The sequence below is a fragment of the Malaclemys terrapin genome, chromosome 2 (genome assembly GCF_027887155.1).
Source record: "Malaclemys terrapin pileata isolate rMalTer1 chromosome 2, rMalTer1.hap1, whole genome shotgun sequence".
NCBI classification, from domain to species: domain Eukaryota; kingdom Metazoa; phylum Chordata; order Testudines; family Emydidae; genus Malaclemys; species Malaclemys terrapin.
In genome coordinates, this window is record NC_071506.1 from 247,633,884 (window position 1) to 247,653,066 (window position 19,183).

Below are 19,183 nucleotides of genomic sequence, written 5' to 3' on the forward strand. Positions count from 1 at the left end.
GAAGAAGGCCCTTGGAAGTGGTGTATGACAGTTGTCTAGTCCCTACACAGGAAAGCTAGAAATTACCTTTGAAGTGCACTGTTTCTGAGATCCCTTTTGGCCAGATACCCAAAATGTGTATGCTGAGGCTGGCACATCTGACCATCCTAATTCACCAATCTTTGTTTTCAGAATTAAAATTCTGCTTGTCCTGCAGGGTGATTTTAACTGAATAACGCTGTAAAGTTAATTCCTTACCTTCCAGACAGGTGGAAATGTGAGCTGCTACCAATTTTACTGGAATACTGGAAGTGTTGTCTCACTATCTATCTGAGGTATACAGTTTAAATGTAGCGGCTGAGCTTTTATCTGTGTTCTGCTGCAGGCTTGACACTGTTAGCTCCCTAATATCTTTTCGCGATTTCATTGGCCTGGAAACCCAACAACTGACCCAACATTGTCCCAGGAAACTGCACTGAATTGTAACCACTTTGTTTATCACCTGCATTTCTATGGAAAGAGACTTTGCCCTCAGTAAAGAGCGATTCACTTACAAAAGCAAAGTTTGCTCTGTTAATTCCTGCTATTTCAAAATGTCACATGTGACAAGATAGTTCCTTATTTAGAGCCCAGAGCTTTTCCCTGATCTGTCAGCCCTTTGAAACATAGTAGGACCTGCCAGACGGTTCCTTACAGAAGGATTTTATTGACAGCAACTAATTACCATTCATCACTTAGTGGAAAGGAAGAAAGGAATGAAACATTTGCCATGACGTTCTCCACATTGCTTGTTTTCCTCTCTCTCATTCACAGTACTTTGCAGCTGCTGGGTAAGTCTCCATTGTGTGTCTACTGTAAAAATTGGATATTAAAGGTCTTCACCTCATGCTTTTCCTTGGGCATTTTGCTACTCTGTTTGGTGTAGAGTCTGGCTATTCTTTCTTTGTTATTAACCAGATAGCTGTGATGGGTGGGACCCGCCTCAGGGAAAGTTGCAGATTCACATAGGATGCAGGGGAAGGCACAGGGCCTAGCAGGATATTAGAAACAGGTACAGAGGGAGAGAGGGGACAGAAACTTTAATTCTGAATGTCATGACTTGCAAATGGTTGTGGCCAGCTTACTGATGGCTCTGCATGGGTGTGCAATGGGGGAAGAAGGTGTAAATAGCTTTCTCTGCCTTCCCTTGCAATTACATCCCTTGTGCAGTGATCCCCCATAGGACAGTTGCTTTGTGGAGCCATTTCTTCATGGCAGCATTATCCAGGTCTCTACCCTCTTTGAGGAAGAGACTACAAGAGCAGGAAATTGCTTCCCTCTCCCCCCCACACCCTGACATTAAGCTGGAGTCTCATTTCTGATCTGGTCAGTGTGTTTACATGATGGATGAAGGAATGGATGTAGATGATAAAGGGAATCCCTTTATCATCTGCACTGCAATCGGAGGTGTGAATTCAGCTCAGGTAGGCATACCCATTCTAACTTTAATCTAGCTAGTACTGGTGAAAATAGCAGTGAAGATGTGGCCGCTCAGGCTTCATTGCAGACTAGCAACACGAGTACATGCCTAGGGTTCCAGGCAAGCTTGTTCAGCCTGAGCAGAAGCCCATGCCACTGTGCCTTCACTGCTATTTTTAGCTGTGCTAGCCAGATGAAAGCCAGCACAAGTATGCCTGCCCGAGCTGCAATCACTTCTTTGATTGCCGTGCAGACATACCCAAACATATAAAGTGTGTGTGTGCGTGCACATAGATAGAAAGAACCTACATTTTTAAAAGTGACATGATTTTGTGTGCCTCTGTGTTTTGAGTGCCCAACTTTAAACACTTTCAGGGGCTGGATTGGGGCAAAAATCACTAGTTAGATAAGAAATCTTAAGTCATATTGTAGGCTGAGCTGTTAGGCTGACCTATTATTAAGATTGCCCACCACTCTCCATTATAAGACCATACTTTTAGTTGCTTATCACTTTGCCAAACTTTAATTGGCAAATACTTGGTCCTGCTAGTGAAGGCAGGGGGCTGGACTCGATGACCTTTCAAGGTCCCTTCCAGTTCTAGGAGATGGGATATCTCCATTATTTATTTATTTATTTATTGTTCGGGCTGAAATTTTTCATGGATATCTTCCTCGGGCTGAATGTTTTTGGTTCAGCCACTTCTGAGAATGCGATTAGGGAAAATAAAGTTGTTTTTCAATGTTAAATTCTGATGACTATGGCTTTGGAAAGCGCTAGCATCCCCATGCTTTGGGGAAGAGATTGTATAATTGGCAGAGGCTACCCTTTGTGTCAGGGATCTGGATTATGCCATTCCTGTGGAAATCTGTCTGAATTTAGTCAAGTTATAAACCTTTGGAAAATCACAGTTGGCACATATGCCGTGGAGACGACGTATATTTTAGTAACTAAAATCTCTGAAGATTCTGCCTTCACAGAGCATATTTGGGCCTCTCACAGCTCCTAGTGTTGACTAAACTGTGCATGAGCCATCCCCACTGATCAGCTGAGCATGCTCCATCCTCTCTCAGCTCTTACAGCTGATCAGACTGCTCATGCACCATTCCCATAGCATAACATCATCTCACAATTCATACATGTGACCAAACTGCACATGCACCATCCACACAGAGTGACTGTGGGGGAAGACCAGTGCATAGATTGAGACATGGGATTGGCTGGGTGAGGGTAGGCCTGGGAGCCAAGGAAGGAAACGGGTGAAGAGGGAGATAGTGGATGGTGAACTGAAATTGAATGAGGAGCCAGGGGAAAGTGGGACTGACAGGACAAGGAAACTGGCAACTGGAACCAACTGGGAGGAGGTGCAGGGAGGAAATACAGATCTAATGAGGAGCCAGGTTGCATGGGGGATAACTGGGATTGGCTGGGCAAACAGACTGAGACAAGAAGCCAAGAGAGGGGAGAACAAGGAGTCTGGAGAAGGAGACTGGCACTGGGAGCCAGTGGGGACAGAGAGCATGGCCAGGGAGATAGGTGATTGGAGACTGGGGAGAGATGGTGGACACATTAGGGAGTGGTGGAGGGAACTGGGAATAGCTAGGCAGGGAGACTTGGAGCATGATGGGGGAGACATGGACTGGGAGAAACTGGTAGAGGGAGTCTGGAGTGGGAGACTAGGACTTGTACAGGAAGGAAATTGGGACTGGGACCAGTAGCCTGAGGAGTGGAGACTGGGACTAACTAGATGAGGAGAATAGGCTTGGGACTGGGAGTCAGCAGTAGGACTGGGGCAGGTTGAGGTTTCAAGATTGGGGACATAGGAGTCTGTGCCATCTAGAGCACACACACCTTCAGAGCCTGAAATGGAACTCAAGATCCCTGAAGTTCACCATTCCTCTGCTGTCAGAGGTGATTGCCCGTGGGCATGGGTGAGCATGAGTGACAGCTCATCTCTTGATGCCCACCCTTCCCCTTTCACCTATGTTCAAGGCTATCTTAGATTTTGTGAGCAAAAACACATTTAAAATACCCACCCAACCCTAGCTCTCCCCCTCCCTGCAAAAAAAAAAAATTCTGAAGTTTAGAAGACTATACAAAAATATACACTAATAGAATTCAACTCCTGGTTTGATTTTAGTGTTGCTGTTGCTTTAGAATTGATGGTATTTTACAATTAATATCATATATTGACGGACTCTGACAGATTTTGCATTCCATAGAAGCACAGACTGCATAACAGAGTCTATTTGGGTCAATCATAATTAATATTACATATCTTTCTTCCCTTTCCAGGTGACACTGAAAGATTTTGGACTACAGATTCTTTGACAGGTTTCCACTACCAGATAAACTCCCAATCAGCTCTATCATGGCACCAAGCAAGGAAAAGCTGCCAGCAACAGAATGCAGAATTATTAAGCATCACAGAGATACAGGAGCAAACATACCTGAGAGGTAAACTAACAAAATAATCAAGAGTGAAAACTCAAGGTGACATCTTGGCGGCATTGAAGTTAATGGAAAAACTCGCATTGATGTCTGTGGGACCAGGGTTTCACTCACAGTGATTTTTCTGTTATTGTGCCAATTCTAAATATATCTCAATGGTCTGGGAAATCTTTTCAGTGAGGCAGCAGCATTTACGTCACCCTTTAAAAGGATAAAACACATCCCCCACCCACTAGCCTGCAGTACAGGAAGACTGGCCATTCCCCTTTCGGGGAGCATAGTGACATTGGCCATGGAAAAACAAGAAGCAAGTCCTGGTGCAAAGGTTGTCTCCACATCATCTGTTTCCTCCCACCACTGTTCAGGAGTAGCCATAATCTGATCCATAGATTAATATGTTTCCTGTAATCTTTAGTGATTATTTATAACTCCAATATATAACTTCTGAATACATGAAGGTGGTTAGTCTCATCCTAATAGGGGTGGATTTTACATATGTCAACTTCCAATAACGCCAATGGAGTTAATGATTTAAGCTCCTTTATAAAAGTCATGAAGGAGGCTTCATAAACACCAGTTTGGAACAGGACCAGAAGAGAGCTAATGAATCTTTCATGTGCTATGTTTGTGCTGAAATGAAAAGTTCATTTATTCCTTTTGTTAGCCAGAAATCTCTGTAACCTTTACACATATATGCTCACATGTATATTGTGTTCCTATTCTCATCTATATATTTTACTAATTGGAAAAGTGATATTTTTATTGACTGGCTTTGTCTGAGAAATGTAAATTTTGGTTCAAAGTTTCATTTAATTTCTTTTGTAATTTAGAGATAACTAAAAATATGGATTCTGCTCTCTGGATTGGACTTAATAGTTTGAATTTTAACAGTGGATGGCAGTGGATGGGCAGCAGTCCTCTCAGATATTTAAACTGGGCTCCAGGTAGGTAAATCTGTTTATAATAATCAAAATAGATCTTCTGCTGATGTAAAGTGGTATAGCTCCACTGAAGTCACTGATTTACACTAACTGACGGTCTGCCCCATAATTTTTAAGAGTAAAATTCTCTGATGCACATTATAGATTTCAACACCAGTATTTTTTATCACTATAAACATGGAACTGTCTATAGAAATGAATAATAATCACCAAACAGATCTGATCCGAATTTTTCCTTAAAATGTAATCCAAAAATGAAAAACATAAATCGAAGCTTCCAGAAGCAGCAAAATATTTAGGAAATAAAGGCATTGCATCTTCTTCACATATTCTAAATATTATACACCGTTAGAGTAAAACTGATGCTTCATCAAAAATCTTCAACACATTCTATTTAGAGAACAGGGGCCACTGCATCCTTTGATGACAGTGAAACTGGAATAATGCAGTAGAAATCAAGCCCATTGTTGCTTATATAGTCTATTACATATTTTCTATTTTTTATTTCTAAGGCCAGTTGCATGAAATCTTGATTGTAACTTGTATGTGTTCATCTGCTCTTGTAGCTTATTTGTTGCTGAAATCAATAATCCAATGCTTGTGACAGGGTATGATTCAGGGGGGAACATGATGGTTTCCAAGCTGCTTCCACAAAATAAACTCTGGCCATGTAAATTGACAAATGAACAGCTGCTCATAGTAGATTGTGCAGACGTTCAAAATATGATCATGTGAACTGCTAGGCTTCTCAGTAGGTCTTGAATATACCCATTGGCTCCACTGGGCTCACTGGGCTTGGCTCTTTGATTAAAGAAAAAGGAAAAAAAGCGAATCTGTCTTCCAAACTCCACCCACTTGTGGCACCAAAATAAGACATCACTCACAATAACTTGTGTGGATCTATCCTTCCCTCTCCACCCTTTTTGATATGTACAATGAAGTAATCAACAATGTTGACATTTAAATTATCATTACAGGGTATCTGCATTAACACCTCACAGAAATGAACGGGACAGTTCATACCACTCAGAGCTATTGCTCCAGGGTCTCTGCAGACACATCTCTGCAGCTTAGGCCAGGTCTGCACTACAAAGTTATGTCAACATAAGCCACCTTGTATCGACTTAGGCCTTGGCCACACTTGCAAGCTAGAGCGCATTAAATCAGCCCCGTACACCCTAACTCCAGAGGTGTCCACACTGGCAAGGCACATAGATAGCCCGGACTCATGGCTGGAGCACCCCTGGTAATCCACCTCCACGAGAAGCATAACGCTTGCTGCGCCCCAGCTGGAGCATCGCGGTGCCAGTGTGGATGCCCTGGTCTGTTAATGCGCTCTGATTGGCCTCCAGAAGTGTCCCACAATGCCTGTTCTAGCCACTCTGGTCATCACTTTGAACTCTATTAGCCTGCCCTCAGGTAACCAACTGTCAGAACCTCCCTTTAAATTCTCTAGGAATTTTGAAATTCCCCTTCCTGTTTGCTCAGCAAGGCATGGAGTGCTCTCAGCACATCTTTCCAGATGACCATGTCTCCACACACCAGGCGATCCCCAGTATGGAGCAATGGCGAGGTGCTGGACCGCATTAGTGTTTGGGGAGGGGGAGGAAGCTGTCCAGTCCCAGCTGGCTCCAGCCGTAGGTATTACGATACCTATGGGCAGATATCAAGGTCCGTGAGAGAAAGGGGCCATGACCAGGACACAGTGCCATGCAGGGTTAAAGTGAAGGAGCTGGGGAATGCCTACCACAAAGCGCGGGAGGCAAACCACCACTCCAGTACTGCCCCCATGACCTGCCGTTTCTACAAAAAGCTGGATGCAATCCTTTGGGGCGACCCCACCTGCATAATGAATAAACGGGAATCTTGACTCGGAACAGAGGTTATTTTACCTTTGAATTTTGCACAGGTGTGACTGCTGCAGGAATACGGTGTCCAGTCCTGGTATCCACAATTCAGGAACGATGTTGATAAATTGGAAAGGGTTCAGAAAAGATCTATGAGAATGATTAAAGGATTAAAAAATATGCTTTATAGTGATAGATTCAAGGAGCTCACTCTGTTTAGCTTACCTAAGAGAAAGCTTCGGGGTGACTGTCTATATGTATCTACATGGGGAACAAACATTTAATAATGAGCTCTTCAGTCTAGCAGAGAAAGATATCACAATCCCATAGCTGGAAGTTGAAGCCAGACAAATTCAGACTGGAAATAAGGAGTAAATGTTTAATGGTGAGAATTATTAACCATTGGAACAATTTACCAAGAGTGATGGTAGATTCTCCATCACTGAAATTTTTAAAATCAGGATTGGCTCTTTTTCTACAAGCTCTGCTCTAGGTATTATTTTGGTGAAGTTCTGTGGCCTGTGTTATACAGGAGGTCAGGCTAGATGATCCCAAGGTTCCCTTTTGGCCTCAGAATCTATTAACTTTTTTCAGTTTGATTAATCTGTGCAGCTGATAGTGCTCTGCGTCTAGTCAGTTTAACAATCATAAAGGCAAGAGAGATCACCAAAAAATTGTTCCTTCTATTGGTGACATGATTTTTTGCAGTGATTACATGGAGATTCTGTTTTATCTGTTTGTCAAAGGAAGCCCCATTCCAGCCCCTGGTAAACTCTGTGCCATGCTGAATCCCAGAAGAGCTTCTAAATGGGAAAACCAGGCATGTAATCAGAAACATGGCTACATTTGTAAAAGGGGAAACTCCACTTTAGAGTCTCTCAATATGCCTTCAGGTAAGTGTGTTAATTTAATAAAAAGTTATATTTTTTTTGGTAGAAACGGCAGCCTGCAAAGATGTGCAATGGATAAAAAGGAGATGCATTTTGATCGCCATGAAATTACAGTGGAAGTTATTTTTTTAGCCAAGAGCAATACTTTAAAAACACCCGTGTGTGTATGTGCATGCCTTTGTGCACAAGCAGGTGGGGACACACAATTTTCTATATTGCTTGGTACAAAAGGCCATTATTCTGCCCTTATCCTATATTAACCACTCTGGGAAGAATTCCATTATTCCATTCATCTAAAGCAGGGTGGCTAAATTTTACACAACTAAAAGCTATATTGGCAATTTGACAGGAGCCAAGGATCGAATTTGCATAAACCATAATTGTAATTTCATGTCCTTAATTGCACAAAAGACACACACCACAACCACCCTAACCTTTAATGCAAAGAGTCAGTCTGTGATGACTACTGCTCAGATGGACATGAAATGTTGCGTGCTGGACAGCAGGAGCACTAGTTTTCATTATCCACGTCTCTGTATTAAAAAGCGGCCATGGGCTACATTTTACATTTCCTTGGACTACATTTAGACTGCAGGCTGCCTTTGACCTAAAGCATACAAATGACAAGTTAATAGCAGTCATATGCTATACCTAGAAGTGATCTTCAATAGGCTGTTTCCCAGAGATGCTTTGAAAGCTGCTGTAAATGCTCAGTGACAAACTTATTAAACTAGATAGAGATTTTATTTAAGAATATTTTAACTGACAATAATAACATGAGAAAGAAATGGGTCAAGATTTTTTAAAAAGGGGACCTAAAGTTACGGTCTGAAACCTGTATTTAGTGGCCCAATGTAAAAAGGTGACAATTTAAAGATGAGACAATTAGTTGCAGTAGTTAACAAAATTATTTCTGATGGTCAGTTACTTATAAGCAGTTACTAGAGATTTAGACCATGAGTGTCAATACCTGAAACTTCTAGGGAGCTGCACTATATGACAAGTCTGGGTAGATCTGTCCAAGTCTGGGTATTTTATGATATTTAGATGTTTAAATGATAAAGAACCATATTTTATTTATATTCACATTTAACATATTTAATATTAGTCATATTTTAATTCTCACTAGAATGTTCTTGAATTTCTGACCTCAAATGTCACCTATATTCAGCTAGATCTCCTGTATTTTATGCATAATAACAGAAAATACTGCTAGTCGCATTTACTTTGTTCTCTTTTACATTGCTCTAAAACATTTTTATTTTGATTTTAGATCACTTGGGGCCTATTAAATGCCCAGATGGGTGGCTGCCATACTCAGGTCACTGTTACATGATTCACAGAGAGCCCAAAGTATGGAAAGAAGCTTTGACTTCATGTAAGAAGCAAGATGGAAATTTGGCGAGTATGCATAATATTGCAGAGAACAGCTTTATTGTTTCTCAGCTTGGCTACAGTAAGTATTACTACAGGCAACTGTTTTGTCTGCAGTATTTATAATGAACAGTTAGCTGGTTTTTATTTTGAACGCTACTGCTAACATTTATAGCCAAAGAATGGATCAGACTTAATGGGTGTTTTTTACATAAACACAGAAGAATATTTTTTGTTTACTTATGAAGTAAAAATCTAAGTATTAAAAAAAGCTGTACAGTAGGAAAGGAAAAATTCTATAGCTTGTGTATGCCAACCTGCTTTCTTAGTACATAACGGGGGTGAATCTTGTGCCTCCAACCCCAGTCCCATGCATTGGAGGCTGACGAGTTCTGTAGTGACCAAGATCTTCTCAGCTAGGCCTCAATCCAACATTTGAGCATGTGCTTAACTTTAAGCACTGGAGGAGTCCCATTAAAATTGACAGAACTACTCATGCTTAAAGTTGAACATGTGCTTAAATGCATTGCTGCATTGGGGCCCTAGTGAAGAACAGTTAGGAAAAAACAACTCTGCTACTTCGTACAAACAAAATATGGGCTATTGTGGTTGGTGTCAGCATAAGTTATAAGAAACCACCAAGTTCCTCCTCCTCTTTGTTTCATGGACCTGCAGGAGACAGTCATGCAGAGGTGTCTCCAAAGAGTTTTTGGGCTGCCAACATTTTGCAAGAATGTATTTTTTTTTCTTGTGAACCATAATGAGGAAAATGTATTTTTTTTATGAAAAGAAATAGAAAAGGTGAACAGGGTACATACAACTTCATCAAATATGTGCCAGGCCAACCACCACAACCAGTGCTGAATTGTGGGACAGCATGGGGATAGCTGGTCTGGTTCTGCAGTTTTCCAGTCAATGGCAGCCCTCTGTTGTTAAGAGGGATGCTGTTGCTCAATCCCAGCACCTCTAAGGCCACTGCTGACAGAAGACAGAACCAGGCACAAACCAGCATATTTCTGCCTTTATTTTGTTGCTTTAAGTTATTAATAAAGTTTGTCAAAAATTGTTTATATCTCTCCTCTGCCATTTGCAAAGAGCATATGTCCCTTTGTTAAAGGCAAGATTTTTTGAGTGAATCTAAGACTTAGCCATGTTAAAATGTAGGCCAGCTTACCTCTCAAAGCAGAGAGGGATGTGAAGAAGCAACCTGCATTTTTGCGAAAGGAGAAAGACTTACCGTAACTCTCTAAGTGAAATATCCCAATATTCATGACTGAAATCTCATTCCAGACATGGAAATGTACTCTGTTACCAGTAAAAGAGTCATTAACACACCAACTGGTTTTATGTTAGCGCCAACAGAAGACCTGTGGATTGGACTGAATGCCCTTAAGATTCAAATGTATTTTGAATGGAGTGATGGGACTCCTGTGACATATATTAAATGGCTACGAGGTCAACCCAGCTATGCAAAGAGACAAGAAGATTGTGTTGTTATGAAGGGACAGGTAAAATAATTCAATTATTTTTCATAGATCTATAGATTGGAAGGCCAGAAGGGACAGCTGTGATCATCTAGTCTGACCTCCTGTATAACACAGGCCACAGAACTTTCCCTAAATAATTCTAGAGCAGCTCTTTTAGAAAAAATATTGAATCTTGATTTAAAAATGTGAGTGATGGAGAATCCACCATGACCCTGTGTAAATTGTTCCAAGGGTTAATTTACTCTCACTATTAAGAATTTGTGCTTTATAGTGATGCTAATCATTACATAGTTCAGGCTTAAACTGCCATTCATTATAAGCCTGATTCTGAAATGTTCACATACCTCTCTTCTCCATAACCTTACCATAAACACATGAAACCACTGGAAATTTCACATGCCAGATCTCAGCCTAAAGTAAGTTTTCATATAAGTTTGGGACCAATCAGACAGGGCATTTATAAGATGTGTGAGATCAAAAGTGAAGGAGTAATATTTTCCTAATGTCTTTTAGCATTTCATATCTCCTAAAGAACTCGGCCCAGAAATTCCAAAATTATTTTGTTGTTATGGTCATAGCAACAAGTGATGCCTTTGGTTTTAGAGGCTCACAGTGATTTATTTGTTATTATTATAAGTGGCTATTACATACTCTGTTTTCTAATCCACTAGACCATACTCCAGGGAAGTGACTGAACTTCTGAGTTTGTTTCCCCGTCTGTAAACCTAAGATATGTATATACCTTCTTAAGGCTGTGAACATCTTAAGTCCTACATTACTTTTGACTGCCCGCTTTTACAACCATAAATATCTTTTAACATGGTTTTTTTTTTTGTTTTTTTTTGCTTTTTTGTGTATAATGTCCTAGGTTTTAAAAAGCCAAACACTGAAAAGACATACATTTTATGATGTGGAATATTATTCACCCTCCCTCTCCCCCTAAATGGGTCATGAGCAGGATTGGAACCTCTAGTTCTAGAGCCCGGGTCTCAATCAGTTGAGCTTACCAAGTAACTGGTAGTAGTAGCAGGCTGTTGTCCTCTATGTGGACAAGCCAGAGGAGGGGTATGAGACACATATTTTGTCTCTGACTGTGAACAGCCAGTTGCTGACAGCAGAGGAATGTTGAAACTCTGGATTCCTGGAGAGTTCTGGAAGGGAGTGTTCTCTAGTAGTTACAAACCCTTATTTCCTATACCTCCTCCAGCCTTTTGCCCCTGCCCTAGTACAGCGTTTCTCAAATGTGGCCACCATGGCTATATGCAGCCACCAGGCGCTTTTCTTGCAGCCACAGCTTCCTGGGCAATGATTTGGGGGGTGGGGGAAGAGGGGAAAACAGTGGCTCCTCCCCAGGGGCCACCAGCAGTGATTGCACCCCACCCCCCTCTGGGGAGATACAAGCTTCAGGAGCAGGCAGTCAGTCAGTTCCCCACCTTCCCGGAGGCGATAGGGTTGGGCTTCAGCCCTGGGGTGGCAAGTGGCAGACTCCAGCCAGGGGGCTTTGGGCTCCATTCCCTGGCTGCACAGTGGTGGGCTCTGGCCCAGGCTCACCTCCATCGTTACTTCTGGTCCCTGCTGCCTCCCACAGTGCTCCATCGCCCATGCCCCCACTGCCTCTATACACATCCAGGGCTTAATTTGTCTCCGAGCTTGCCAGGGCTGAGTAAGTCTGCTTTGAAAAGTGATATTAAGATACATACAAATATCACTTTTCACAGCAGACTTACTTATAGCTAGCAAGTCTTTAAAAAAAAAAAAGAAACAACAAGAATAAAGACAAGAACATTCAAAGCACCTTATTTGTGTTTCTATTCTGTTTAGGTCCAATAAGGTCCAGGACAACTGTACATTATTTTTATTATTGAGTCTTAAAAACAAAACAAAACCCTACATAGATAAATTACAATGATTTGGGCATGTATATGTGCATATTTATTTGTTTTTCCTAAAGTTAATTAAGTATTTTAGGAAAAATTGTCAGAGTGGCCACCAGCAAGAGTTGGTGGCCTCACTCTGAGGCCACCAAAAAATTTGTTGTGAGAACCCCTGCCCTAGCTTCTATCTACCACCACCTTGCAGCCTGTCTCTGCTCCTGTGTGCCCCACAACCTGTCTATCCCTCCCACACAGCTTGTCTCTGCCCCACACCACTACTCACCCTCTCCATTCCACTCAGTCCCTGGCTGGAGCATGCCCAGTCCAAATGGGAACTTTGGAGAAAATAACTGCCAAATTCTAACAAGTCTGTTCTCAGCATGTGGGTCCTGATAGTTTCCTGAGGTTTATAACCTGGCCAAATTTGGTGGACTTTCATGGGGATGGCAAAAGGCACATCCCTGACACCAGGGCATCCCCCTGTCAAATTACAAGTCTCTGCCCCAGTGTTACCAACTCTTGTGATTTTTATCACAAGTCTTGCTATATTTGGTGTTTTTCTTAAAGCTCCAGCTTCTGAGATTAAAAAGTTATATGAAAATCTCAGTTTTGGTTTAAATCCCCCCCTTCCCCCGCCCCACTATGATTCTAGCTCTCCTGGTTTCAGAGAAAAGCTTGATAACACAAAGACATTGAACCATAATGGAAACCAACAGGCCAATAAAAAGAGCCCAATACGTATTATTTTTTAAAAAAATCTCATGATTTTTAAGCCAGTCTCATAATTTTAAGTGCCTCATTCATGATTACTATCAGAGGGGTAGCTGTGTTAGTTTGAATCTGTAAAAAGCAACAGAGGGTCTTGTGGCACCTTTAAGACTAACAGAAGTATTGGGAGCATAAGCTTTCGTGGGTAAGAACCTCACTTACTTGCATCTGAAGAAGTGAGGTTCTTACCCACGAAAGCTTATGCTCCCAATACTTCTGTTAGTCTTAAAGGTGCCACAAGACCCTCTGTTGCTTTATTCATGATTACTGAGTATCTCAGGTTGGCAGTACTGCTGCTCCAATGTTTTTGGAGTAAATGATTATAAGATTTTTTTTTTAATACGGGCAAAACAACGTCTTTTCTCTAACCTTGTTCTGAGAAGTGGCTGAACTGTTTTTGTTGAAACTTTGAAAAGAAAAGTTCAGCTTGAGGCAAACACCCAGCAGGGAAAATTTAATCTCAAACGGTTAAAGTTTGGCAAATCATAAGCAAATGAAAGCAGGGTCTTATAATGAGAAGTATTAGGCAATTTAGGTGTCACTGCCAGCTCGGCCTAGGATATTTTTTGTTTCCATCAATGGTAAATATTAATCCTCTCCCACCATTAAATGGGTGGAAGAGGAGTAATTAAGTAGTTTACATAGTGGGCACTGTGGTCTAATGGATTAAGCATGGACCAGGGCATCTCCGTTTTAATCCTGGTTCTGACACTAACTCTCTGTACGACATTGTGCATGCCATTTAGGGCTAAACTGAGTGTCTAGGTTCAGCCTGTATAAAAGGCAGCATGTAGATGTACACTGGGAAGGAACTGTAACTCAGCCCCAAATCCTCTCCTCTCTCCCTCTTGCTCAGGGTGCTGCTTACTCTCCTTGCTTGAGCCTGACTAGCTCCCCTGAGGGAGGAGGGAGCTATGACTTCATCTATTTCTTGGTCCTCGCAGATTTCTCATTCATGCAGGGCAGTATGGAAACATAGCTAGATTTGTTAAAAATAAATAAATGGAAGGTAACAAAACACCCCAAACCACCATAAATAAAAACAAAAATCATTTCAAGTTGACTGTTTCTCAGCAAAGATCTAATGGCAGATAGTTCTTAGGTATCTTTTACAAAACATACTACAGGAAAGTTCATATAGTTCATTACAAAATATATAATAAATAATTAATGAGAAACATCTAACATCAAAATGAATTAACATTTTGTGGGACATTATGATTTATTTTTAGTGTGTTTTTTCACTTTCTCTCTCACAAAATTCACTGGCTTTCATCGAGTCTCCTACTCATAAGTGACATCGTCATACTTATGGGGACACGTTCAAGCCTGCATTACTCCAGTTCTACTCCTTTCACTGGAGTTACAGCAGTGTAGAACTCAAGTAACGCTGTGATGAATCTGGCACATCACTTTTTGATGCAATCTATATAGATTAACCAATTCATGCAACAGATTAAAAATGAGCATGAGCAAGGAGAGAGGAAATTAGCAGTTTTCTAAAGATTATGCATCCCTCTTCCTGGACATTCTTTTCTCTCTCCCCCATCATGTTCAGGATGGATATTGGGCAGCTAATGTTTGTGAAAAGAAACTTGGTTATATCTGCAAAAGGACACCTTTACCACAAGCTCCCAGGGAAGTGGAGATCATCGATCCAGGCTGTCAGAGAGTAAGTGTGATCTATAAAGGTCTATATTTAGCCTATTGGGTTTCAGTGCTCTTCAAAGTACTTTCTCTTCCCCCTATTGAGTAACTAGGGGGAAGAGAAAGTACTCTTTTGAAGGAGCCTGGTGTTTTTTTCCCTTAGCAAGCTGCTCATGTATGTACAATTTTTATTATCATTCATTTTCAGATGCAAATCTACTCTGAATTCATTTTTCATTTATATGAATGCTTCCATCTCCTCCCTCTTCTTTATAATGGAGTCCAGTTTCCCTCTCAGTAATAGATATACATAGACCGTTTTGGTACAAAAAGTCTTCACAGCATCCTGTGTTTATTTAAGGCTCTTAACCCAATGAAATAACAAACATAGCACCCACCACAGGCCTCTCTGTCTCAAGTCTCAGATATTCTGTCCCTTCATAGTCTTTAGCATCAGCAACTAATAAGAAAAGGAAATCAATTCAAAGCAGAGAAGAATCTTCCTTCCCAGCTGTCTGGTTCAGATTCCTTATTTGTGGGCTGCCTGGCTGGACTTTGAACATCCTCAACAGGTGATATGGTTCCTAGTCAGCAAACTTAGCAAGTCTCACCTGCCCAGAAATCCACTTGTTTACTGTATGCTGGTTTGGGGTAAGCCTCTGTCGTAGACTCAGGAGAACAAACCTAGGCTGGATCACAAAGGGTCCTTCATTGAATTCTGAAGAGCCAGTGTAATCAGATATTGGTAGCTCTGGTTCTATGTGAATAATTTAAATCATTTTTGTATTTCAAGGTTTTAGAGGCCACAATTCTTGAGCTACATAGACATAATTTCCCTCTGAGCCGAGCAAAGTCAGCATCTTTGTTCTTTTGGGGTGTGCGTAACCAAGCCTGCAAATCAGTGTAAGGCCATCCTGATCAGGAAAGATAATCTTCCACTCCAGGAAAATCATACCAACATAAGAGGAGGAAAAGATGGGTCAGGTGCAAGCTGCCCTTGGCAGACCTCCCAGCATCATCCCCTGAGTAACAACAATACTGATCTCTGTAGAGGCAGGGAGCTTCCTTTTGTTAAATAACAGCCCTGCCTATGTGTGGTGATCACAGTCTCTTCTGTTTTCTCAACTGAGCTTCATCAATCGATTTCACTTTAATATGTATTTATATGTTAAAGGGCAGAACAGAATCTATATGTTAATCTGTCAAGAACTCATGTGTTTGCATCATGTTTGTCACAGGGCTGGAAAAGACATGGATTTCACTGTTATTTGGTTGGACACACATTTGTAACATTCTCAGAAGCAAATAAGACATGTGAAAGGAGCAATGGTTACCTAGCTACTGTGGAAGACAGGTATGAAAAATATATTTTTTTCTACTTTTAAATTTGTGCTAATGATGGAAAAAGCTTTGAAGGTTTTACATTTTAAAATACTCTAGAACTTTTCTAGTGCTGAGCCAAATACAAAGGATCTACACAGAAAAAAATGAATGCCTATGTGCCTTGGGGTTTTCTATAGTCTCTGTCGTGGTAGTATCCGAGTGCTTCCCAGGTAAAATTAGATTTGCAGAGATGGTCCCTCATGGGCTAAATGGAGTCTTATGTTCTTCTTCATTTCCTGGTAATAGGAAGGCTTTATTAATTATTTATTTGCTTCTTTTTCCTTTCAGGTCTCATTCTGACTTTTGAGGTTCTGTTTCTGCTTCTGTTTCTGATATTAACCATATCCTACAGCTCCATTATGACCTCACTTGCAAAGAAGAGACACTTCTGGGCTTGGATTTTAACTTTCAAGTTTATATTTTGATTTGGTTTATTGAGATGGATACAGTGGTTTAAATTTGGTTTGACCATTCTTTCATATTGTTTTCATGCATGCATCTACTTCTGTGCATCTCCATACTTTTTTGGATGCTCTATCATTTCAGAAATCCCTCCTTATTCTTATCCAGGATTTTCAAATAACATTTTCTTACTGTTTACAGGTTTTCTTTCCTTCATTTCTTCTCATTGCTTAATCCAAGCATATGTAAACTATGCTTCTTGGTCCAGATTTGGCTTGTGAGGGAAATGTAGTGCACACATCTTTCAGTCTTCAAAACTGCCAGTGTCTGACATGAGCCAACAGAATGTGTGTGTGACAAATGACCAAAATGTGGAACACCTTGTGTGTTGTACATTGTGTCATAATTGACAATTCTAATGATTTAAATTAACAATTGATGGATTCTAATGACTTTTAATGGTTTATCATTTTAATTTTAATTGGCAGATTGTAATAGTTATAAATCTTTCTTTAAATTATTAGTTTAATTAGTTTATATCTCCTTGAGGTGAAACATTTGAGCAAAAATATCAGGGGAAAAATATTTTTTTAGTAATAGTTCCTTGTAACAGGGTCAGCACCCACCTCTCGCGAGTGCCCCCTTGTGATTGGGTGGGAGCCTGCTGTTTCTTAGTTCTTGGAATGAGGTGGCACCCACCTCTCACAAGCAACCCCCCTGGCCAGTGGTTTCTTTGGAGGGTCTTCAGTGACTCAGCCCTCTGGCCGAATCTCTCACGCTATCTATAGGTAGAACAGCATGAACAAACCCCTTCTGGGATATACAGTGTTTACTTTCCACGAAAGCTTCCTTCCTGGACACACTGCCCTCTATACCAGTTCAACAGGGCCCAACAAGGTACCCTCCATTGGTACATCCTTTTCGGCAGCAACCCCACCCCCACCCCGCTTAGTCTTTAACTAGACCAACAGGGCCCATTGTGGTACCCTTGCTTGGTCTGGCTAGGTTTTGGGCTCAGTCCTTGCTCGGACCCTTCAGCCATCCAGGAGTTCCTTCTTAACTCCCCTGGTCTTCAACAGCCCTCCGTGGGCTCAGCTTTGCCCTAGCTGAACTGTCTGTGATCCTGCTGTACTTCCAACTGGCCACGAACCTGATTCTCTCTCTTCCAGCTCCAGGCAGCAACTGACTGCTTTGTCTCTGCTCCTTCTTTTTATATGGCGCTCCATCATCCCCTCCGATTGGCTGCTTCCCCATAGCCATTGTAGGCCACCTGGAGGGCTTCTCCTCTTCTTGTTTCTGAGGCAGAGTGAGGCAGGACTGTGAGGCCTCCAGCAGAGGACCTCTGGACATAGTCCAGCCCATCATATTCTTTTATTAAAAATCAGAGGATCAAGGTTTGTGGGGTCTCTCTCAGCATATGGCCCTCTATTTCCTAAGGCAGTGGTAGCCCCAAAATTTAAACAACAAAACAAAATGCCACATATAAGGAGCTAATAGACAGCAGCTCCACCATGACCATACTAGGATCTGCCTCTGCCTTCTCCCATCTAACTCTCAGACAAATGTATAATGTCTTATATTGTGCAGGAGGAGAAGGAATCATTCCAAATTATTAATAGGCCATAATTATCATGCTTCCTTTCTGGTGTCAGCAGCTGAATTTGTTCAAAGTATAAATTAATAGATTTAAACCAACCATTCTATCAACTTTTAATTCTTTTATCAAGTTTTCCATTCTGAATGATTTCATTAAAAAGAAAAGCCATGATTAAATCTTAGTTTTGAAACATTATTTTCCTTAACAGAAATGAACAAGCCTATCTGATTAGTCTGATTGGGCTAAGGCCTGAAAAATATTTCTGGATAGGTCTTTCAGATGTAGAGGAACGAGGGACTTTCAAGTGGACCGATGGTGAAGCTGTTCTGTTCACTCATTGGAATTCAGCAATGCCTGGTATGCACTGCAGTGCTGTGCAATATGTGCTGCCTGTGGTTTTTAGTATGTGTTAAGACTGAATATTGAAATTCCCATGAATTTCCACTCTCCATCCTCTGGTGGATTAGACAGGATTCAACCTCTTCTGAATTCTTGCAGGGGAGTAAGGAGCAGGCTAGCCACATGAAGATTAGTGGGCTGCTACTCTCTGTCTTGTGTAGTTGTGAAAGCAGGGGCTTTGAAGGTCTAGAGACAATACTAAGCAGGGGCTGAAGGGGCCTCAACGTTTTCAGAACTTTATCACAGCATTAATGGTTGACATCGTTCATCAAACTGGGGGGGCGGGATAGCTCAGTGGTTTGAGCATTGGCCTGCTAAACCCAGGGTTGTGAGTTCAGTCCTTGAGGGGGCCATTTAGGGAACTGGGGTAAAAATCTGTCTGGGGATTGGTCCTGCTTTGAGCAGGGGGTTGGACTAGATGACTTCCTGAGGTCCCTTACAATCCTGATATTCTATGAAAATTAGTGCTGGACATAAGTGGCCAAACAATTAGACCTATAGGGTGCTCATTTGAGAAATGAAGTAACAGCAACTATATAGATTATTAGACTAAAAACAGTCACACTAGGGTGGGAAAAAGTGACTATCAGTGTTCACATTTTGAGAGTTTTCTCACCATTTGGCAGAGATGGGCTCATGGGATTTGTTAATGTAACTGTGCTACTGTTCTGTGTATTCCTGTGACACA

At 41.3% G+C, this 19,183-nt stretch overlaps 1 protein-coding gene across 3 annotated transcripts in view; it reads left to right on the forward strand.

Annotated features, from left to right (window-relative positions):
- The first annotated feature begins 628 nt into the window (after positions 1–628).
- The window catches only part of LOC128832916 (macrophage mannose receptor 1-like), a 53,519-nt gene continuing 34,964 nt past the window's right edge, over positions 629–19,183 (forward strand). For all 3 annotated transcript variants that reach the window (XM_054020621.1, XM_054020622.1, XM_054020624.1), the window contains exons 1-9: positions 629–809; positions 3,731–3,892; positions 4,717–4,830; positions 7,421–7,567; positions 8,838–9,020; positions 10,292–10,446; positions 14,626–14,739; positions 15,953–16,068; positions 18,305–18,453. In XM_054020621.1, the coding sequence (XP_053876596.1) occupies positions 749–809; positions 3,731–3,892; positions 4,717–4,830; positions 7,421–7,567; positions 8,838–9,020; positions 10,292–10,446; positions 14,626–14,739; positions 15,953–16,068; positions 18,305–18,453 (1,201 nt within the window). In that variant the 5' untranslated portion in view covers positions 629–748. The remainder of the gene's footprint in view (positions 810–3,730; positions 3,893–4,716; positions 4,831–7,420; positions 7,568–8,837; positions 9,021–10,291; positions 10,447–14,625; positions 14,740–15,952; positions 16,069–18,304; positions 18,454–19,183) is intronic.